Here is a 19,130-nt window from a genome sequence, read left to right as displayed (position 1 = left end):
GGTTAACTTTCGATTAACCCGCTCAGCAAGATTCTCTGCATCATGACACATGAAAGAGACTGGGAATTCAACCGTATATCGAGTGAAACGCTTCTGGAACAAGAACAAATGTGGGCGGGGCTTGATTGAGTCTAAGGGGAGTTGATTGGATGGTTGTGGTTTGCTATTGGCTGATCTCATGTGAGTGACAGGTTATAGCCACGCCCACATCATCATAGAAGAGACGCTGCTGTGATTAAACATTTACAATAAACGCTACAAAATTCCATTTAAAAAAAAAATAATTTCATGGTGAGTTCAAAATATTTAAAAAAAATTAGGGCTGTGCAAAAGTTAATTGCGATTAATCGCATCCAAAATAAAAGTCTGTGTTTACATAGTATATTTGTGTGTGCTGTATATAATTATTTTGTATATATAAATACCCACACATGCATGTATATGTTTAAGAAAATGTGTTATTCATATATAAAATATTTATATTTATATAATATAGATTATGTATTTATATATATATACAGAATTTAAGCGCAAATAATTCTTAAATATATACATGCATGCATAGGTATTTATATATACAAAATAATTATATACAGCACACTCAAATATATTATGTAAAACAGACTTTTATTTTGGATGCGATTAATCGCAATTAACTTTTGCACAGCCCTAAAAAAAATACTAAAAAACAGTCCACTCCAAGAGTTAAAAGAACATACTAAAATGGATTTTATTGAGAGATTGAGAAAAACAACAGAAATACAAAATTAACATCAGATCAGATCAGATAAAAAAAAATGGAGCGCAGGTTTAAGAAGCAGGTTAAAAGTTGAAGTGTCTGTGAGTTTGTCCAGTGCAAAACTGTGCAAGTCTTAAAGTCTTTTGTCGATGGTTTCGGGTGGAGACGCCGCCGGAGGTCCGAGTCCCTCATAAACCCGGCATCACGTAGGCGATGTTATCCAGAGTGTTCGACTGATCACAGACAGACAGTTATTATTATTATCATGTCCTTTATTTAACCAGGAGAATCACACTGAGATATTAAAGCAACACCAGGTAACGTTTGCGCTGCGGTCGCCCTACAGGTTGGAAGCGGAATTGTCCATTACCGCTGTCATAAATAATTTGATGAAATTTGATAATTTGATAAAATGATTTCATGAAAGTATGATGTATTGTATTGTATCAAACGAAGGAAAAACAAAATAATAGGGATGGGCAACGATTAATCTTATCCAAAATAAAAGTTTGTGTTTACATAATATATGTGTGTAGTGTGTAGAATTAATTTGTATATATAAATACACACTCATGCATGTATATATTTAAGAAATATTTGCTTGTATATACTTTATATTTATTTACACCTAATTAATATTATATAAATTAGGGCTGTGCAAAAATTAATTGCGATTAATCGCATCCAAAATAAAAGTCTGTGTTTACATAATATATTTGTGTGTGCTGTATATAATTATTTTGTATATATAAATACCCATGCATGCATGTATATACTTAAGAATTATTTGTGCTTAAATTAAAAAATAAATGTATATATATATATATATATATATACATAATCTATATTATATAAATATAAATATTTTATGAATGAATAACACATTTTCTTAAATATATACATGCATGTGTGTGTATTTATATATGCAAAATAATTATATACAGCACACACAAGTATATTATGTAAACAGACTTTTATTTTGGAAGCGATTAATCGCAATTAATTTTTGCACAGCCCTAATATAAATATAAATATTTGATATATTAATAACACATTTTTCTTAAATATACACATACATGTGTGGTTATTTATATATACAAATTAATTATACACACTACACACTACATCGTTGCCCATCCCTAATGACTATTGTAACGCTTGACGTAAAGCAAGTCAAATTTGTAGTTTTCTTATGTCTCATTAGAACTACAGAAACGCGACCCAGTCTGGCAATCCTACATAGCGTGGTTATAGCAGATACCGAATCCAGAAGTGCCTTTCACACTGTTACGACTTAATGAACCACTGAAATCATTATTTTAAGGTAAAAAAATCTTACTTAGTGCTGCTTTAATTTAAAAATAAAACTGGTCAAGACGGAGACACAGATAGTTTCACAAAAAAATAATCACAAAATGACAATACCACAATTTACACATCCAAGAACTGAATAAATAATGACAAATCAAGAAAAACAATTGCATGTGTCCTTTAAAACATTGTGTAAGAGACGTTTAAAAGTGCTGACAAGTCGAATCTGAGAACCAGATATAGTGCAAGAGTGATTTGAATAGTCATAATTCTACGTAAAAAAGCATGTCCTGGCGAGTATTCACGTAAATACAATCAGGTATGTCTTTGCTGAACATAAACCGTTTGTAAAAAGAAATCGTGTGCGTACCAACATGCAGGTCTAATTATGTGTGTCTAATTAGGTGACTAATGTTAATCAAACAACTAAAGAAAGAGAATACATTTAATCTATTTATTAAGAATCAGTCTATAGTTCATTTGTAGAAAGAAGGCTTTATTCTTTCAGCTACAGTAGGTCTATTTAACAGAAGCATTAAAAAACATTTATTAAAGATAAAATCTAATTAATTATCTATATTGTAATTATAAAAAGACATTTAAAAAAAAATGAAATGACTCTTATATTGAAAAAAGATTTTGGTTATGTTTAAGCAAATATTAGCATGATTGATAATAATGTCAATGTTGCAAACATCTCTGTAAGGACGCACACACCGGCGTGTAATTATTATAATTTTATTTAATAAAGGGGAGTGTATGGTCAAAAAGCAGGGCAGGAACATCCTGGTCAAGTATTTTTAAATTAATTTATAAAGCAATGAATTGTAAGTTCTATTATATATTTCTATTACTGTTCGTTTTTTTCCCGTGGTCTGGTTCAGTATCGGGATCGAGGTGTTTTTTGTCTGGTATCGTATCGAAGTCGTCATTTGTGTATGGTGACAGCACTGAAGTAGAGATGCAGCTGCATGCATGTGTAAGTTGATTCGTTTGGCTCACTGATGTGTGTGTAATTAAAGTAACGAGCGGTCAGTACGCACCAGCACGTGATGTGGGCAGCCGTTGAGTTCTGGGACCTGAGTGGTGAGGCAGGCCAGCGGACCCAGAGCACACAACACCGAGTCCAGGAGAACCGACAGAGAACCCGACACCGTCACCATGCCCTGAAACACACACACACACACACACACACATACACTTCAGCAGGGGTTTAACGGCTGCTCTCTGCAGGACCGTTTTTTTTAAATGATTGTACTACATTTTAGTTTGATAATGTTTTTTTTTATTTAATATTTTGTATTTTTAGAGGATTTTATGGTTGTAAATTTTAATTTATGCAGTATTTATAATCCATTTATTCACTTTTTGAGTATGGACCTGAAAATAACATTTCCAACTTAAATATTCATAAATCTTTGGATCACAGACTGAAGTTTGGTCTCTTTTAAAAGACGACACGTGGCAGATTATTGCTGAAGTGAAAAAAGTTTTAAAAAAGTTTACAATTTTACATTTATTATAAAAAACTTTACTTTTTTATATGAAATATACACTACCGGTCAAAAGTTTTAGATAAAGTCCCTTCTGCTCACCAAGGCTGCATTTTTTTATTACAAAACAACAGTAATATTGTGAAATATTATGACAATTTAAAATGATTGTTTTCTATTTTAATATATATTAAAATGTCCTCATGTATTACTCTCAAAAAAGCTGAATTTTCAGCATCATTACTCCAGTTTTCAGTGTCACATGATCCTTCAGAAATCATTCAAACATGCTGATTTTATGCTCAAAAAGCATTCATTAATACTTTCAATGTTGAAAACAGTTGTGCACATTTTTTTTTTCAAAAATTCTTTGATGAATAGAAAGTTCAAAGAACAGCATTTATTCAAAATAGAATCTTTTTCTAACATTATAAATGTCTTTACTGTAACTTTTGATCAATGTAACTCATCCTTGATGAATGGAAGTATTGATTTCTTATTTTCTCGCCCCCAAAAATAAAATATAAATTCTTACTAACCCCAAACTTTTTAAAGGGTAGTGTTTAATGTTAAAAAAGCTTTCCATTTCAGATAAAAGCTGTTATTTTTAACTTTCTAATCATCAAAGAATCCTGAAATAAAAATGTAAAAAACTGTTTTCAACACTGATAATAATCATACATGTTTCTTGAGCAGTAAATCATCCTATTAGACTGATTTCTGTAGGATCATGTGACAGTGAAGATTGGAGTAATGATGCTGAAAATTCAGGAATAATCACACTTTACTGTATATATTCACAAAGAAAACAGACGTTTTAAATTGTAATAATATTTCGCAATATTAATGTTTTTTTTTTGTATTTTTAATCATATAAATGCAGCCTTGGGGAGAAGAGAGTTTTAAAAACATTAAAATCTTACCGATCTAAAACTTTTGACCGGTAGAGTATATTTTCAAAACACATTTTACAATTTGAGGTTGACATCTCATAAAATGGGCGTTTAGTGAGAATGTGTTTGTCCGCAGTACCAAACGCTTCCACTAGAAAACTCGTCTGCCATTCATTTCCTTTTTTGAACAAAACAAGTGTTTTTTTTCAGGACAATCTAACATTTATGAATCATGTACATGATTTTGTGTGTTCACACAGCAAGTGCCAAAACTTTTTTAGTTTAGTTTTTTAGAATTTTTTTAATTCATACGTACAATAAAGGGGCGGGGCCTGATTAAGTTAGTTAGTAGAGTGTTGAAACTGGTTGTTATGGTAAGCAGTGTGACTAATGTTTGTGTGTGTATGCGTGTGCTGTGATGGCAGCCTTGCGGTGTGGCATAAGTGATGCTTTATGTACCCTTGAATGTCAAAGCTGGGTTATCTCTGAGAATATTTGAACCCTTTCTGTAAGAAATTTGATTGGCGGATTCAAATAAAGAAATCAAATGTGTACCTCAGTCTCCTGCAGCCGGCGCCCGATCAGAGACAGAGACTCCCCCAGGAGCTGCAGGTGAGCGGCCGCATCTATCGGGTCCACGTCCGGGTCTCTGAGCGGAGAGAAAGCGGGAGCGTTTGCCGACCCGTTCTGGACGGGGGTCACCGGCACTTCGGGTCTCTTCAACACGACGACTCCTCCGGCTGGAGCCACTGCACACGGCGGAGGACCTGACCAAACACACAGCGCTGACAGTCACGTCACTGCTACGTTTACACGCAACCAAATAATCCGCTAGTAATGAGATCGACGGCTCAATCGGCCTTCATGTAAACGCCTTAATCAGCTCGTTATTCTTATTCTAATCCGATCCAGAGAACATGGGAACACTTGATCGGATTGGAAACCGAAACTGAAAGGACTGCGCATGATAGCATAGTGAAAATAGCGTAATGACATGTGACGAGCTGTTCTCCTGATGAATAAAGTGTCGTATAAAAGGGGAGTCCACCAGTGATGGATTCAGACTACTGTGTGATCAATATAAGCAGCGGCACAGCGGTTCATACGCTCAATGTCTCCAAAACACGACCAGAAATGGATTAAATATATTTAGTCTGCTGTTTAAAACAAATAAAGAACCGATGTAGGAGGATAGTTATGTGCAAACAGCGGGAAACTCTGTATATTCCACCAGTGTGCGCATGACAAAAAATATATCCAGATTTAACCCTCAGGTGCTCTTCGGTCATTTCTGACCAAAACATTTTCTGTTTTGAAATTTTAAAAATCACAGCTTCATCACAATGTTACAAAACTTGGTGACTTTTATGGCATTATGTATGTGAACACACAAAAAAATTGAGGTCATGATCTGAGCATGCTAAGCGGTCTTAAAAAAAATAGTCACACTTGTGGTCTTTGGTCAAAAATGACCCCCATAGGAAATGAATGGGAAATTGTAAAAAAAAAGGAAAAAAAAAATATTTGTTTGTCATTTTTTTTTATAAAAAATAGTTTTTGAGATTGTTTCAACTATATATACAAATCCACCAACAAAAAAAAAAATGTGTGTTCATAAACAGCTGGGGAATTCACATGCTTCTCCATAGAGAGCTGTACATGCCATCTAGTGGTTACACCATGATTCTACGCTTTTTCTCTATACTGTAACCAGATGGTGCTAATTTTCTTCAAAAAAAAAGGCCTAGACTCTATATTAAACTAAAATACTGCATTAATATTTTTTTGAAAAAAATAATATATTTTTCCATGGCAAAAATAAACCATAAATATTAATAAATTCAATGAAATTGTCTCAAAATACTAAATTAAAAAGAATAAATATTATAGAACAAAAATAAATTGCATTGGTTTTACTGGGATGGAGAAATTTTCATTTTTAGGTGTCCGGTCACTTTTGACCGGGAAGATAACAAGTGTGACTCCGAAACGAAGAGCACCTGAGGGTTAAAGCTGGCGACATAAACCCGATCAGGTTTAGCGTTCACGTTAACACTACATTCAGATTCATCAATCAGGACGAGTTCAGTACGAATGAAACAGAAGTTTTGCATGTAAACGCAGTGCTGAGCGCTGACCTTTGACCCTGCTGCTGTCTTTGAGCGGCCGCGGCGCTTGCTGCTGTTTGACGTGCTTGACGTGTTTGACGCTCTCCTTCTGCTTGCGCTGCAGGTACTCCGATCTCTCCCGCCACACCTGCAAACATCCATCCGTCAGCAAACACATGTTACACAGGTGCATGATGGGTAATGATGCTGTTCGCACCTGTTTGTCTCCCTCGGGCAGCTGCTTCCAGGCATCAGCGAGTCTTTTGCTCAAGTCCCCAAAATCTACAAACACACACACGATAAATATTCACATGGTCTATACCATTTCTATCGTGTTTGAAAGAGCCTCTTCTGCTCACCAAAGCTGCATTTATTTGATAAAAAATACAGTAAGAACTGTGAAATATTATTCCAATGTAAATCATCTGTTTCTATGTCAAGTGGAATTTATTCCTGAGTTTATCATCATTACTCCAGTCTTCAGTGTCACATGACCCTTCAGAAATCACTCTAATATGAGGATCTGATGATCAAGAAACATTTATGATTATTATCAGTGTTGAAAACTGTTGCAGATTTTTGCAGGATTTAGGGTTCTTATTTCTGTTTGTGCAAAAAAAAATTTAAATATAGAAATATTTTTATTCAGCAAGGACGCATTAAACTGGTCAAAAGTGACAGTAAAAACATTTATAATGTTACAAAATATTCCATTTCAAATAAATGCTGTTCTTTTGAACTTTCTATAAATCAAAGAATCAAATAAAAAGTATGACGGTTTCCACAGAAATCTGAAGCAGCAAAACTGTTCAACACTGATAATAATAATCATAACTGTTTCTTGATCATCAGATCCTCATATTAGAGTGATTTCATGTGACACTGAAGACTGGAGTAAAATACAGGAATAAATTACACTTCATTGTATATTCACAGTTCAGTAACACTGTATACAAGTATACAACACTAAAGTACTTACAGTTTATCAATCTGTAAACTATTAGGTTACAGTTAATTCATAGTTTATATACAGTAATATACTTAAATACATCAAAAGGCTATATACAAATAGTTCTTCATTCATTGCCACTGTAATTAACACATTTATTATTGGTTAATTTGCTCATGTGTAAAGAGTTTTTTTAGATGTTAAAAACTGAATTATTCAAAAACCCCAAATTATTTTGTCCACCATTGTAAAAATAAATGTTTAAAAGTTGACATCATGGTTTGTAATTGCTCTCAGGGTGAGTTTCTGCTACTGTATCAAATAGATCACTGTTAAAACAACTCATACTGTGACAAGCAAACAGCAAGCTCCAATCTGATTGGCTGATCTGTTTTAATTGAGATGCTTGACAGTGATAAGAGATCCCTGTGCATGTTTCAGGAGCAAACAGACTCAGCTGTGTTTGCTCACTTTAGTCATGACTGAAGCTGATAATCAAACATCTACATACAGAGACACACACAGGCTGACTGATGAAGATGAAGATGAACCCACCGAGGCCCGGCTCTTCCTCCAGAATGCTGTTTCTGTACTCCTTATAAAAGATCTGATACGCCGTCAAGACCTTCTTCTTCTGCGCATACACACACACACACACACACACACGTGAGTGAGACGGTCTCTGTGTTTAGGCTCATCTGGAGTGTCAGTGGTTTCCTCACCTTGTCTTTGCTCTTGCGTTTGCCTCCTTCCTTACTCTTCCTCCTCTTCTCCTCGTGGCTGTGATGACCTGTAGTGAACGCGCTCCATTCTGTGCTGCCATTGGCTGAGAGAGGGGTCAAAGGTCAGCATAAGAGCAGCACAGACGTTAAAGGTGCAGTGTGTAATTTTTAGCAGCATCTAGTGGTGAGGTTGTGAACTGCACCCAACAGAAGTTACGGCGGCCGACAGGAAGTGATGTCGTTGTCTGAGATTTTATCTTAACTAAGGTAAATTAAGAAATTATGTTTATTGTGAATATTATTGTAACTTGTCCATCATTGTGTGAGTGTTTTATTCGCTTCTTTACACAAAGAACAACATAGTGACGAAACGCGTTTGTCCGTTCAGGGCCACCGTAGAAACATGGATGTAAGCGGACCCGCGGTGTGTGTGTGTGTAGAGAAACGCTCATTCTAAGCTAATAAAAACGTAACGGTTCGTTATGTAAGACCACTGAACACACAGTTATGTTTATGATATTGCATTTCTGTCAACAGATGCTCCTGAATAATCACACACTGCACCTTTAAGACACACAGAGGCGTTTGGTTTGCACCTGCTGTTATTCTCTTGGCTGATTTACTGCTGTGCTTCTTCTCACGCGGCCGGTCTCGCTCTTTCTTCTTCTTGCTCTTTTTGCTCTTCTTCTTCTTCCTGCTGCCGTGTTGAGACGAGGAATCGTGGATCAGGAGTTTCCCTCCTTCACTGTCGTCAGCGGAGGACGAGCCGCTGCTGTCGGCGCCGTCGTGACACCCTGAGGGACACATCATTACACACACACACACACACACACACCTTTAGGCTGATCAAACTCTCACTGAGGAGAACGGTGTTTGCAGACATGATTGATTCGTTTTATCAGGTATTGCATTTGGCTGAAACAATCTGAACTGTATAAAGAGCTATAGACCATTTCACAAGATGTAAACAACACTGGCCCAGAAGCACTTCCTGTTTCAGTTTTTTAACACTACATAAAAGCTGGGATAAAATACAACCAACAGAACATTTAAAACTGAATCAAAAAGTTAAACCAACATCTTTAAGATGAATTCTTTACATGTGAAATAAAGAAAACGGTTACAAACTGAAACAGGAAGTGTTTCTGGACCAGTGTTGTTTACATCTTGTGAAATGGTCTATAGAAATAAAGCTGTTTTTTTCTAGACAGATCTCACTCTGACATTTTCATGCATAGAAAACAATGGCCAGTTTTTTTTAAATTCAACGAATATTCGAAAATCCAATTTTTATTTGACAGCCCTATTAGACATGATCAAAAACAACTTTCTGTCATAGTTTAGATTTAATTTTTTTGTTTTTAAGTGTTGAATATTCTTCAACTGATCCTTAGATCTCACTTCGACGTTTTCGCAAACCGCTTTTCGGGACAAAATGCTTGTGTATATGCATAGAAAACAATGCCTCTAATAAAATGTTCCCAAGCATGAAAACATCAACTTCCTGTTGGGTTCCCGAGATCGGGGATGACGCGAGTATCTCCTCACCTTCTAGCTCCACCTCCTGGCCCACCACAGGAAGCCCCTCCCGCACCACATGTGGCTGCTTCCTGGAGGAGGCGGAGTCTCGGGGGTCCTTCCTGCAGGAGGGGGCGGAGTCTCTGATGTCCTTCCTGCAGGGGGCGGAGTCTCTGATGTCCTTCCTGCGCTCCTTTGACGAGGGGAACAGCGTCTCTGTGCCCACCGCTGTGGGAGAGGTGATGGCCTGCAGGAGACCCATGGCTGTCTGAGGTGACCCGGCCGGCTCCACGGCCGTCAGGAGCGAGCGCTGGCTCTCCGAGGGACGCTTCTTCTTTTTGTGGTGAGAACCGGAGCTGTGATGATCTACACGAGAGACACATGGACAACTCAACGCTAGGCTGGCAACGATAGTCGGTGTTCAGAAGCAAGAGCGGTTACACCGCTTGCCCACCGTCGATTAAAATAATAATAATAATTTAACAGTTAGAGAACAGACACTACAATTAAACACTGAACGGTGTCTGCTGAATAGATAAGCGAATTTGTCTTTGTACTGTTTTCATTTCAGTTTATTGCCATATCAGCATCACCAGCAGATTAAACTTTTAACAACTTAATACCATGATTACAATATAGTGAAAACAAAAAGTACATCGATTCTATAAAAGATTTTTTAAATGTGCTAAAAATTGTAAAAAATAAATAATAATCTGGACCAATAAACAAGTCCTTAAAAGTTTGTCCTGATAAAAAAGCGCCGTCTTGTAACAATAAAAACTGGGCAGGCCAAAAGAATATGTTTTATAGACAAGTTGGAACTAAAGTATTCGTAATTTGAATGGTTTGTTTGCAACACTGATTCTGTTATTTTCTGTGAAACTGCTTTGAAACAATCTAAATTGTATAAAGCGCAATGGAAATGAAGCTGATTTGGTGATATATGATCCAGAGGGACTAATTCTGAATCCTAAGTCGCAGAACTACATTACCCATAATCCTGAAAAGTGATCCGCCAATCAAATCAAGTCTCTGTTACGCCTATTCTCATGAAGTGTTGCGAATTGAACCGAGTCAATCTTTATTTCTATAGGGCTTTATTCAAAACAGATTATTTCAAAGGCAGCTTCATGGAAAATAATGATGCAAACAGAATTCAATTCTGTGTTAAAAGACAATAGTGCCATTATTCAGCTAAAGTCAGTTCAGTTCAATAACTGTGTAAAGTCAATATATTATGAAATATATAGTGAAATTCAGCTATAATCTATAATAATTCAAAAATGTTGATGCTGCCAAATTCATCAATTGTGAGACAGTGATATATATGAGAAAACAGTGATATCATCATCAAAATCATATATCAATATTACTGAATATTAAGTGTGTTTTAAACGCCAAAAAAGCAACACCAAAGGTGACAGTGGCAAGACACATTAACTCCATCAGACGACAGAACGAAGGAAAAACTCTCAAACTACTGATTAACTTACATTTTGTTAAACTTTATGTATTAATCATTTGCAATTCTTCATGGGATAAGTAATTCATTCCCTTTTTCAATAACAGACAAGGTAGTAATTCAACCTCAAAGTTTCTGGAATATCGCATGGGGGAAAATTAATGGGGGAAAAAACACTTATAGAATTGAAAGGCGAGCGACTGTTGTCACACACCTCTGTAGAAATGATCCTCATAATGCTTCTTTTTCTTGTGAAAGTCGCTGGCAGGGTAAAAGTCATCAGCGTCCTGTAGAGAGCAGAGATCAGTTACTACACAACACACACGGATGATGATGATGATGATGTCAGTGATGCGAGTCTTTCATCGATACCTTCAGCCGTTTCTTGGAGGTCTTTCGAACCTCTGCGTCGATGATCTCTTCTTCTCTCAGCAGATCTTTGTAGGATCTTCTTTTTTCTCTCTGACTGCGGCCGGCGACCAGACTCACCTCACCCTCCATCTACACACACACACACACACACACACATTATACAGTGGCAAGAATAAGTTTGTGAACCCTTTGAGGGCATCTGGATTTCTCCATTAATTATTAATAAAATGTGGTCTGATCTTGAGTCACGGTTACAGACACAATCTGACTAAACTAGTAATAACACACAAACGATTGTACTTTTCACAACTAAAGATGGTGTAGGATCATTGACAGGGCAGATGTGTTCACAAACTTATTTTTACAGCTGTAAATAGAAACATATATTGTGTTACTGGTTTGTGTGTGTTTACATGTATAGGTTTGCAAGTTAAATTATAGTACGTATATAAATATGAATGAACGTGTTCCTAGTGTGTACTGGAGCATGTATGAATATGTGTTTGTGTTGTTGTTATTAGCCCTGTGTATGCTAACACGCTAACTGGCAAAACTTTAAACCCTATTAGTGATTCACAGTGTAATTCAGACAAAGCGAAGCATGTTCAATTGAGAATCAAAACATTAAACATGCGTACAATCGTGTGATAAAATGTAGTTTCATTCATTCGATCAATTTCCACATATTACCTTCATCAAATTTCATGCGTCTCCTGTCGCCATCTTGGCTCCGCGCTGCGCGGTCAGTTTCTCTCGCGACGGTTCGAGAGTGTGGCGTAATCACGCACTCGGGCGCCTCTAGCGGACAGGAGGAACGAGTCGAGCGTGAATCTCATCTCGGTGAGCTGACTGACAAAGAGTACTCGTATATCTCCATCTATTCTAAATATGAATGTGACTGTATTTTGGCATATAGATTATAATATCCCTGCTGTTTGAGTCCAAACAACCCCGACTGGAAAAGGCGAGAGATCTGAACTGATCGTTATTTGATCACGCGCACAGACTGAATCAGACAGGTTTCATTCTGAGTATCAAAACATTCCCTGTGAACTATATGTGTGTGAGTATAATGTTTACATAATGAATCACCCCGAAGTGTTGAAATCACAAACTGTAAAAAAGAGCAAGTTTCGGGTTCAGAGTTCTGGATTGTGTCGAGTCACGTTTAACCGTTCTGCTCGCTCATGTTAAGCGCGCTCCCTCTCTCTCCGCTCGCTCATGGTTAGCGCGTTCATGCTGACTCACGGTTTCAACATCGGGCTCCAGATTACTGCTGCGTTTCTTATCGCTACTCGACAAATCACAGCCAATAATAATAAATCACGCGACTTTATTATCCTGCAGCTCTTATGTAAGATGGTCTTCATAACAGACGCGCATTATTCGGACTCTTGATCTTATATTATAAGGTTTTTTAGAGCTAACCAGTGAACTATTCTTTTTTTTCCACCACTAAACTTTACTGATCACATTCAGAGAACAGACAATCCCATATATCCCAATGTCACGTGAACACCTGTAGCTCAGCAAGCAATTTTGCGCTCAAAAGACGTCTAATAGACGTCCAAACACAGCCCAGAAGTCTAACTAAAACTTGGACTTTCAGTGAAAATATAATGGACGTGTAAGAATAGACATCAGTTAATCAAATAAATATAACACTTTATAATGACTGTTTACTTTGAGTACATGATGGAATATCAAACATCATTTGGTCAAAAATATGTAACCAGGTTACTTTGTCTGGAAGTGTGTTACTCATAGCCGGACTACATCGGGTCGATAGTTAACCTGGACGGTCAAATGACGGCTATTGCTTGCTGAAAGGTGGACGTGATTGAATTTGTTCCTCAGTCATGTTTTCCACATCTCTGCTCCTCCTCCTGAATGTGTCGTGTCATGTTTAGCTCTGCTCCTCCTCCTCCCTGCCTTTGTTTGAGTTCCTGTTTCTCAGAGAGTATAAAACAGGAGAGAGCCGGACTCCAGTTCAGATCCCGAGACCCGCTGAGGACCGACACACACAGGCCGAGTGAGTAAACCTGGAGTTCATTTCTGCTGTTGAATCTTAAAGAATACTGCAAACCAGACCGTTGACGACGGCACCCATTGACTGCCACAGAAAACAAAATACAATGGAAGTCAATGGGTGCCGTCAAATGAAATTATTTTGGGGTGAACTATCCCCTTAAAGGAGTAGTTCACTTTTAAGAAAACTTTTGCTGATAATTTACTCACCACCATGTCATACAAGATATCCATGTCTTTCTTTCTTCAGTCGAAAAGAAATTAAGGTTTTTGATGAAAACGTTCCAGGATTTTCTCCATATAATGGACTTCAATGGGGACCAAACGGTTCAAGGTCCAAAAGACGTTCGTGACTCTCTTGTTCGAACTCGTTCATCAAAATGAACGAATCTTTTCCCGAGTCAACTCGTTCATTTCGTTCGTTGAATGAACCAAATGACACGAAAAAAGATTCGTTCATTTTGATGAATGAGTTCGAACAGGAGAGTCACAAAGAACAGCGCAAGGCGAGCATTTGAGCTCATAAACTTAAACTTTGTTATTTATTTATTAAATGAGCGATCGTTTCGCTTGATAACACCCTTATTCATCGTCTGGAGTCGTTTAAAGCCCTTTGAACAGTTTGCACTGAAACTGTCTTTTGGACCCCATTGAAGTCCATTATATGGAGAAAAATCCTGGAATGTTTTCATCAAAAACCTTAATTTCTTTTCGACTGAAGAAAGAAAGACATGGACATCTTGGATGACATGGGGGTGAGTAAATTATCAGCAAATGTTTTTTTTTTTAAAGTGAACTACTCATTTAAGAGATTTTTAATGCACTGTCTGCTTCATGAGAGGATTATATTGACATGAGCAGCTCCAGGATGCACTTTATTAACCCGTGCAAAGTTTCATAGTGTTGATTTGTTTTTCAGAGAAATGGAGACGATTGAGAAAACACAGACAGCAATCACAGACAGGTAATACTGACATCTATCTATCTATCTATCTATCTATCTATCTATCTATCTATCTATCTATCTATCTATCTATCTATCTATCTATCTATCTATCTATCTATCTATCTGTGCTTAGTGTGTGTTACTGACTTCATCATTCTGATTGTGTGTTTCCTCAGTGATCTCTCAGAGCTGATCAAAGCTGCGACTAAAGACAGTCACGTGCGCGCGGAAAACACCGAGCTGATGCTGAGCTACCAGAGAGGACACGTGTCGCTTCAACAGTACCAGGTAATGCGACCCGCAGTGTGTCCAACACACACACAGCGAGTGACTATATCACTATATTCAACTAACGTTAGAAGTTGGTATTAACCGTAGTTTATTATTATTACTATATTATTACTAGTTTATTATTTATTATTACACAGTTCTGTGGAATACTTGATTCTGATTGGTCAAAAACACAGGCCCATCCGGGTCACTGAAATCATTAGCGCTATACACTCGCTTTACTGATGTGGCAAGTATCGGTGTAATAAACGGGATAGTGTACATCCAGCCGGTTGTTATCTCAGTGTAGACATCTTCAGACCTGCCGTCAGTTCCAGAAACCGCTAGACTAGTCTTTCAAGTTGCAAAATAAATAAATAAATAAATATGCAAAAAAAAAAAAAAAAAAAAACTTGGATTTGCATACACCAAAATTTTACAAGTTAGTCATAAAATTTTTTCTTTAAATTTTCATAAAACGTAAAAACGTACATTTATGGGCTAATTTGATTCTGAAAAGTAAGTCTGCTAGTTTATCATTCTAGACCTTAAGACACTGTCTGTCTGAGTTTATGCAAAATCCTGATCACCCGTCGGGGTTTATTCTGAGATAACAATCTTTTCTTTCTTTTTTCTATTGCAGAACAGACACACACACACACACACACACACGATCAGGGAAATGAAACATGGTTGTATCTCTTTCAAAGACGGGATCCCAAATAACTATCCCAAACAATAACGACAAAAACAAAACAAAAAAAAAAATCTTGGATTTGCATACACCAAAATATAGGCTATAATTACTCTGAAAGAAACAAAAGATGAAATTAAGAGAAAACACTCTTGCAAAAAAAAGAAGAAAATGCAAATCGGTCTGAGATTTGGTCTTCGTGATGATTCCCTGTATATCTAACCTGGTTTGCTTCTGCTGTGTGTTTCAGCTGCTCTTGTGTTCGCTGTATAAGATATACGAGGCGCTGGAGGAAGAGCTGGACAGGAACGCTTCCCATGATGCCGTGGCTCCCATATACTTCCCTCAGGAGCTGGGCCGGCTGGAGTCCGTCGGGAAAGACCTGGAGCACTTCTACGGCCAGGACTGGAAGGAGAAGATCACGGTGCCGGCCGCCACGCTGAGATACGCCCGCAGACTGAGAGAGGTGAACACACACAACACATCCGTAGACGCTTTTACGTTACCCTTTTAAAAATACGCTCAATTTCACAAAAAAGTTTTTATACTCGCATGTATTCGAAAAATAAATATTGCGCAAAACTGCAATGGAAACGCATTTCCAGTCACCTGATTGTGTTTGGACAGAATATGAGATTAAATTCATAAAAGACAAAAGAATTACAGGAATACTGGATTCTAAACCTCAAAGAAACGCCAGTCACGAGCTAATTAACTCGTTAATTCAGAAAAGCAGAAAAATGAACTTGTTAATTCAGAAAAACAGAGCAAAAATAAATTCCATGAAAAATTAACTCATTAATTCAGAAAAACAGTGAAAAACTTTTTTTCTCATGAAAAATTAACTCGTAAATTCAGAAAAACAGAGTCGATTTTTTTTCTTCAAGTGAATGCAATAGCCTACGCCTCTGTAAATGTCTGTCGCCATGATGTTTGGAATGACTTATCGCATGTGGAAAAAAATGACGTTTTAATCGCATAACATCGGTCAATGCAAACGCTGTAATTTCGCAATCGTTTTTTAACAATATTTAGATAAAATCGCAAAAGTTTTACGCAAATCTGTAATGGAAACGCATTGATATCTGGCCATTGTGAGATTATCGGCATTGAGAATCATGTTAAAAATTAAAATGCAGAAGTATTTTTAATTGTTAGTTCATCTGAACTAATGCAGATAATGTATGTTTACTAATGTTAACAAATGCTGTCGCAGAGATAGTGTTTCTATTCTGAGGAAAATGAGTATTGGAAGCATTTCAGAAATTTCAGTATCGATATGTTCAAACACTACAGTGCATTATTTCAGGCTTTTTAAAATAATACAATTGAGAAATGTATTTATTATATGTCAAATTTAACCAAATGTGTGACAAATGCACCCGCGTTTGTCAATGTCGCGTTTGAGATGTTATGTCATTTCCACCTCTGGCGTTGGAGGGTCCCTCCGTGGCTCTGAATGTGTGTGTTGTGTCTCTCAGGTGGGCAGAGATCACCCCGAGCGTCTGGTGGCGCACGCGTACACACGCTACCTGGGCGACCTGTCGGGGGGGCAGGTCCTGGCCCGCATCACGCAGAAGTCATTAGGCCTGAGCAACGGAGAGGGCTTGTCGTTCTTCTCGTTTCCGGGCGTGAGCAGCCCGAACCTCTTCAAGCAGCTGTACAGGAGTCGCATGAACAGCATCGAGCTGACGGAGGAGCAGAGGAGCGGCGTCCTGAGCGAGGCCGTCCACGCATTCGAGCTCAACGTCCAGGTGAGCGCTCCTCCTCACCTTTATACCGCACTTTTCAAAGTGAAAACAGGAAAATAATGCAACAAAGTTTGTTTCTAGAAGGAAAATAGCATCAGTAATGGTTCATTTTTGTTGTAAAAAAAGTCATTAAGTTAGTTCTTATATAAATATATATATGAAGAGTTCAGATGCAAAAGCCTCTAAATGCCATTTGAAATTTTCTTCTTTAATGATAATTTTTATCAAACTTGTATATTTAAGTTCAGTAATTTCACTTAAATAACAATTAATAGGTAATTATCATTGCCATTTAAGTGAAATTACTGAACTTAAATATACAAGTTTGATAAAAATCATCATTAAAGAAGAAAATTTCAAATGGCATTTAGAGGCTTTTGCATCTGAACTCTTCATATGTATATATATATATATATATACATATTGCCGGCCGCTCTGGAGAAAACAGTGATGTCATCGTCCAGTTCAGTTCTCGTAATAATATTGTTGAATATTAAAGGGTTAGTTCACCCCAAAATGAAAGTTCTGTCAGTAATGACTCTCCCTCGTGTCGTTCAACCCCGTAAGACTTTCGTTCATCTTCAGAACACAAATTAAGATATTTCTGATTAAATCTGAGAGCTGGATCACTCCTCCATAGGCTTCTATTGTATTTGAAACTTGCCGGCCCAGAAAGTTATTAAAGACATTGTTTAAATAGTCCGAGTGACTACAGAGGTTCAAACTTAGGATTATCAAATGATGCAAATCCTTTTTGTGCGCAAAAAAAAAAAAACGATTTTATTCAAATATTCATTTCCTTCTCTGTGGGCCTCGAGTGAGTTCAACAGCGTACGTCACACGCAGGCTCACTATTGGCCGACGCTGGTCATGTGTGTGATTAATAGTTGAATAACGTAGTTATTTTTGTTTGTTTTTTTGCGCAGATTTAATCAAAAATATCTTCATTTGTGTTTCGAAGATGAACAAAAGTCTCACGGGGTTGAACAACAACATGATGGAGAGTCATTACTGACAGAGTTTACATTTTTGGGCGAACTATCCTTTTAAATGGCCGGCGTTCAGCTGACTTCTTCGATATTCGAGTACATCGGGTGTTATAAAAAGTGTTCCGGTCCAATAACAGCAGCTCCCGGACGAGTGACTGGCGCTGCCGTGGATGAGCTGATCGTTTGTTCTCGTCTCCTCAGGTCTTTAACGAGCTTCAGGACTCGGTGAGCCGCGTGTCAGAGACAGAACCGGAAATAAGACAGAGACACACACAACACCAGCACAACACGACGACCACAGCAGGTAAACACCGGCTCGCGTCGGCTCTCGTGATTCGTGTTTCGGCGCGCCGTGTTTTAAGCGTGTTTGTGTTCTCCTCAGGCGCCGGAGTGTGTGAGTCACCGCAGGGATCCTCGTCGCTGATGCCCCGGCTCCTGCGGGCGCTGCTCGGCGTGTTCGTGGTTCTGGCCGTCGGGATGGTCTACGCCTTTTAAAGCGGAAATCAGTAGCACTCTGAAAACATAACGGCAACTAAATGTGTTATTTTATCATATCAGTAATAATTACCATGATTGTAGTTCATTTATTCAAATGACCTCTTGAGAAATTCCTGTCAGAATTATTTTGTAACCATTTGTATATATTTTTATAATAAAATTTTAAATATTGTACCTGAGTGTTGCATAATTTGGCAAACGTATTTCTGTTAGCTTCTCTGTGCCATTGTGTGGATTACTATTCCAAAACGTAAATTATAACGAAGGCACGTTCATTTAAAAATAATGACGGATAAATCACTTAGCCTTTAAATAATACTGCAATATTCTACACACATTTGAATATTAATTGGTGACTTTAAACACACACACACTGGCTTTGGAACA

At 37.4% G+C, this 19,130-nt stretch overlaps 2 protein-coding genes across 2 annotated transcripts; one reads left to right on the top strand and one right to left on the bottom strand.

Moving 5' to 3' along the window:
- Window positions 1-705: 705 nt before the first annotated feature.
- Window positions 706-13,259, bottom strand: hmgxb4b (HMG box domain containing 4b). The gene is made up of 12 exons (XM_039656596.2): window positions 12,258-13,259; window positions 11,568-11,696; window positions 11,410-11,482; window positions 9,764-10,099; window positions 8,812-9,009; window positions 8,216-8,319; window positions 8,049-8,127; window positions 6,762-6,826; window positions 6,575-6,692; window positions 4,992-5,203; window positions 3,094-3,216; window positions 706-972 (listed from the first exon to the last, which is right to left on the bottom strand). The coding sequence occupies exons 1-12, from the start codon at window positions 12,261-12,263 to the stop codon at window positions 928-930; spliced, it is 1,488 nt and encodes a 495-aa protein (XP_039512530.2). The 5' UTR covers window positions 12,264-13,259; the 3' UTR covers window positions 706-927.
- A 241-nt stretch (window positions 13,260-13,500) lies between these two features.
- hmox1b (heme oxygenase 1b) lies at window positions 13,501-18,917 on the top strand. Its single transcript, XM_039656609.2, has 7 exons — window positions 13,501-13,599; window positions 14,515-14,559; window positions 14,718-14,829; window positions 15,756-15,971; window positions 16,987-17,259; window positions 18,447-18,549; window positions 18,628-18,917. The coding sequence occupies exons 2-7, from the start codon at window positions 14,519-14,521 to the stop codon at window positions 18,738-18,740; spliced, it is 858 nt and encodes a 285-aa protein (XP_039512543.2). The 5' UTR covers window positions 13,501-13,599; window positions 14,515-14,518; the 3' UTR covers window positions 18,741-18,917.
- The last annotated feature ends 213 nt before the right edge of the window (window positions 18,918-19,130 follow it).

Source organism: Pimephales promelas, chromosome 8 (assembly GCF_988280905.1).
Source record: "Pimephales promelas chromosome 8, fPimPro1.hap1.1, whole genome shotgun sequence".
Classification (NCBI taxonomy): Eukaryota; Metazoa; Chordata; class Actinopteri; order Cypriniformes; family Leuciscidae; genus Pimephales; species Pimephales promelas.
Note: the sequence above shows the minus strand (reverse complement) of the source record. Positions and strands in the feature narration are given on the sequence as shown.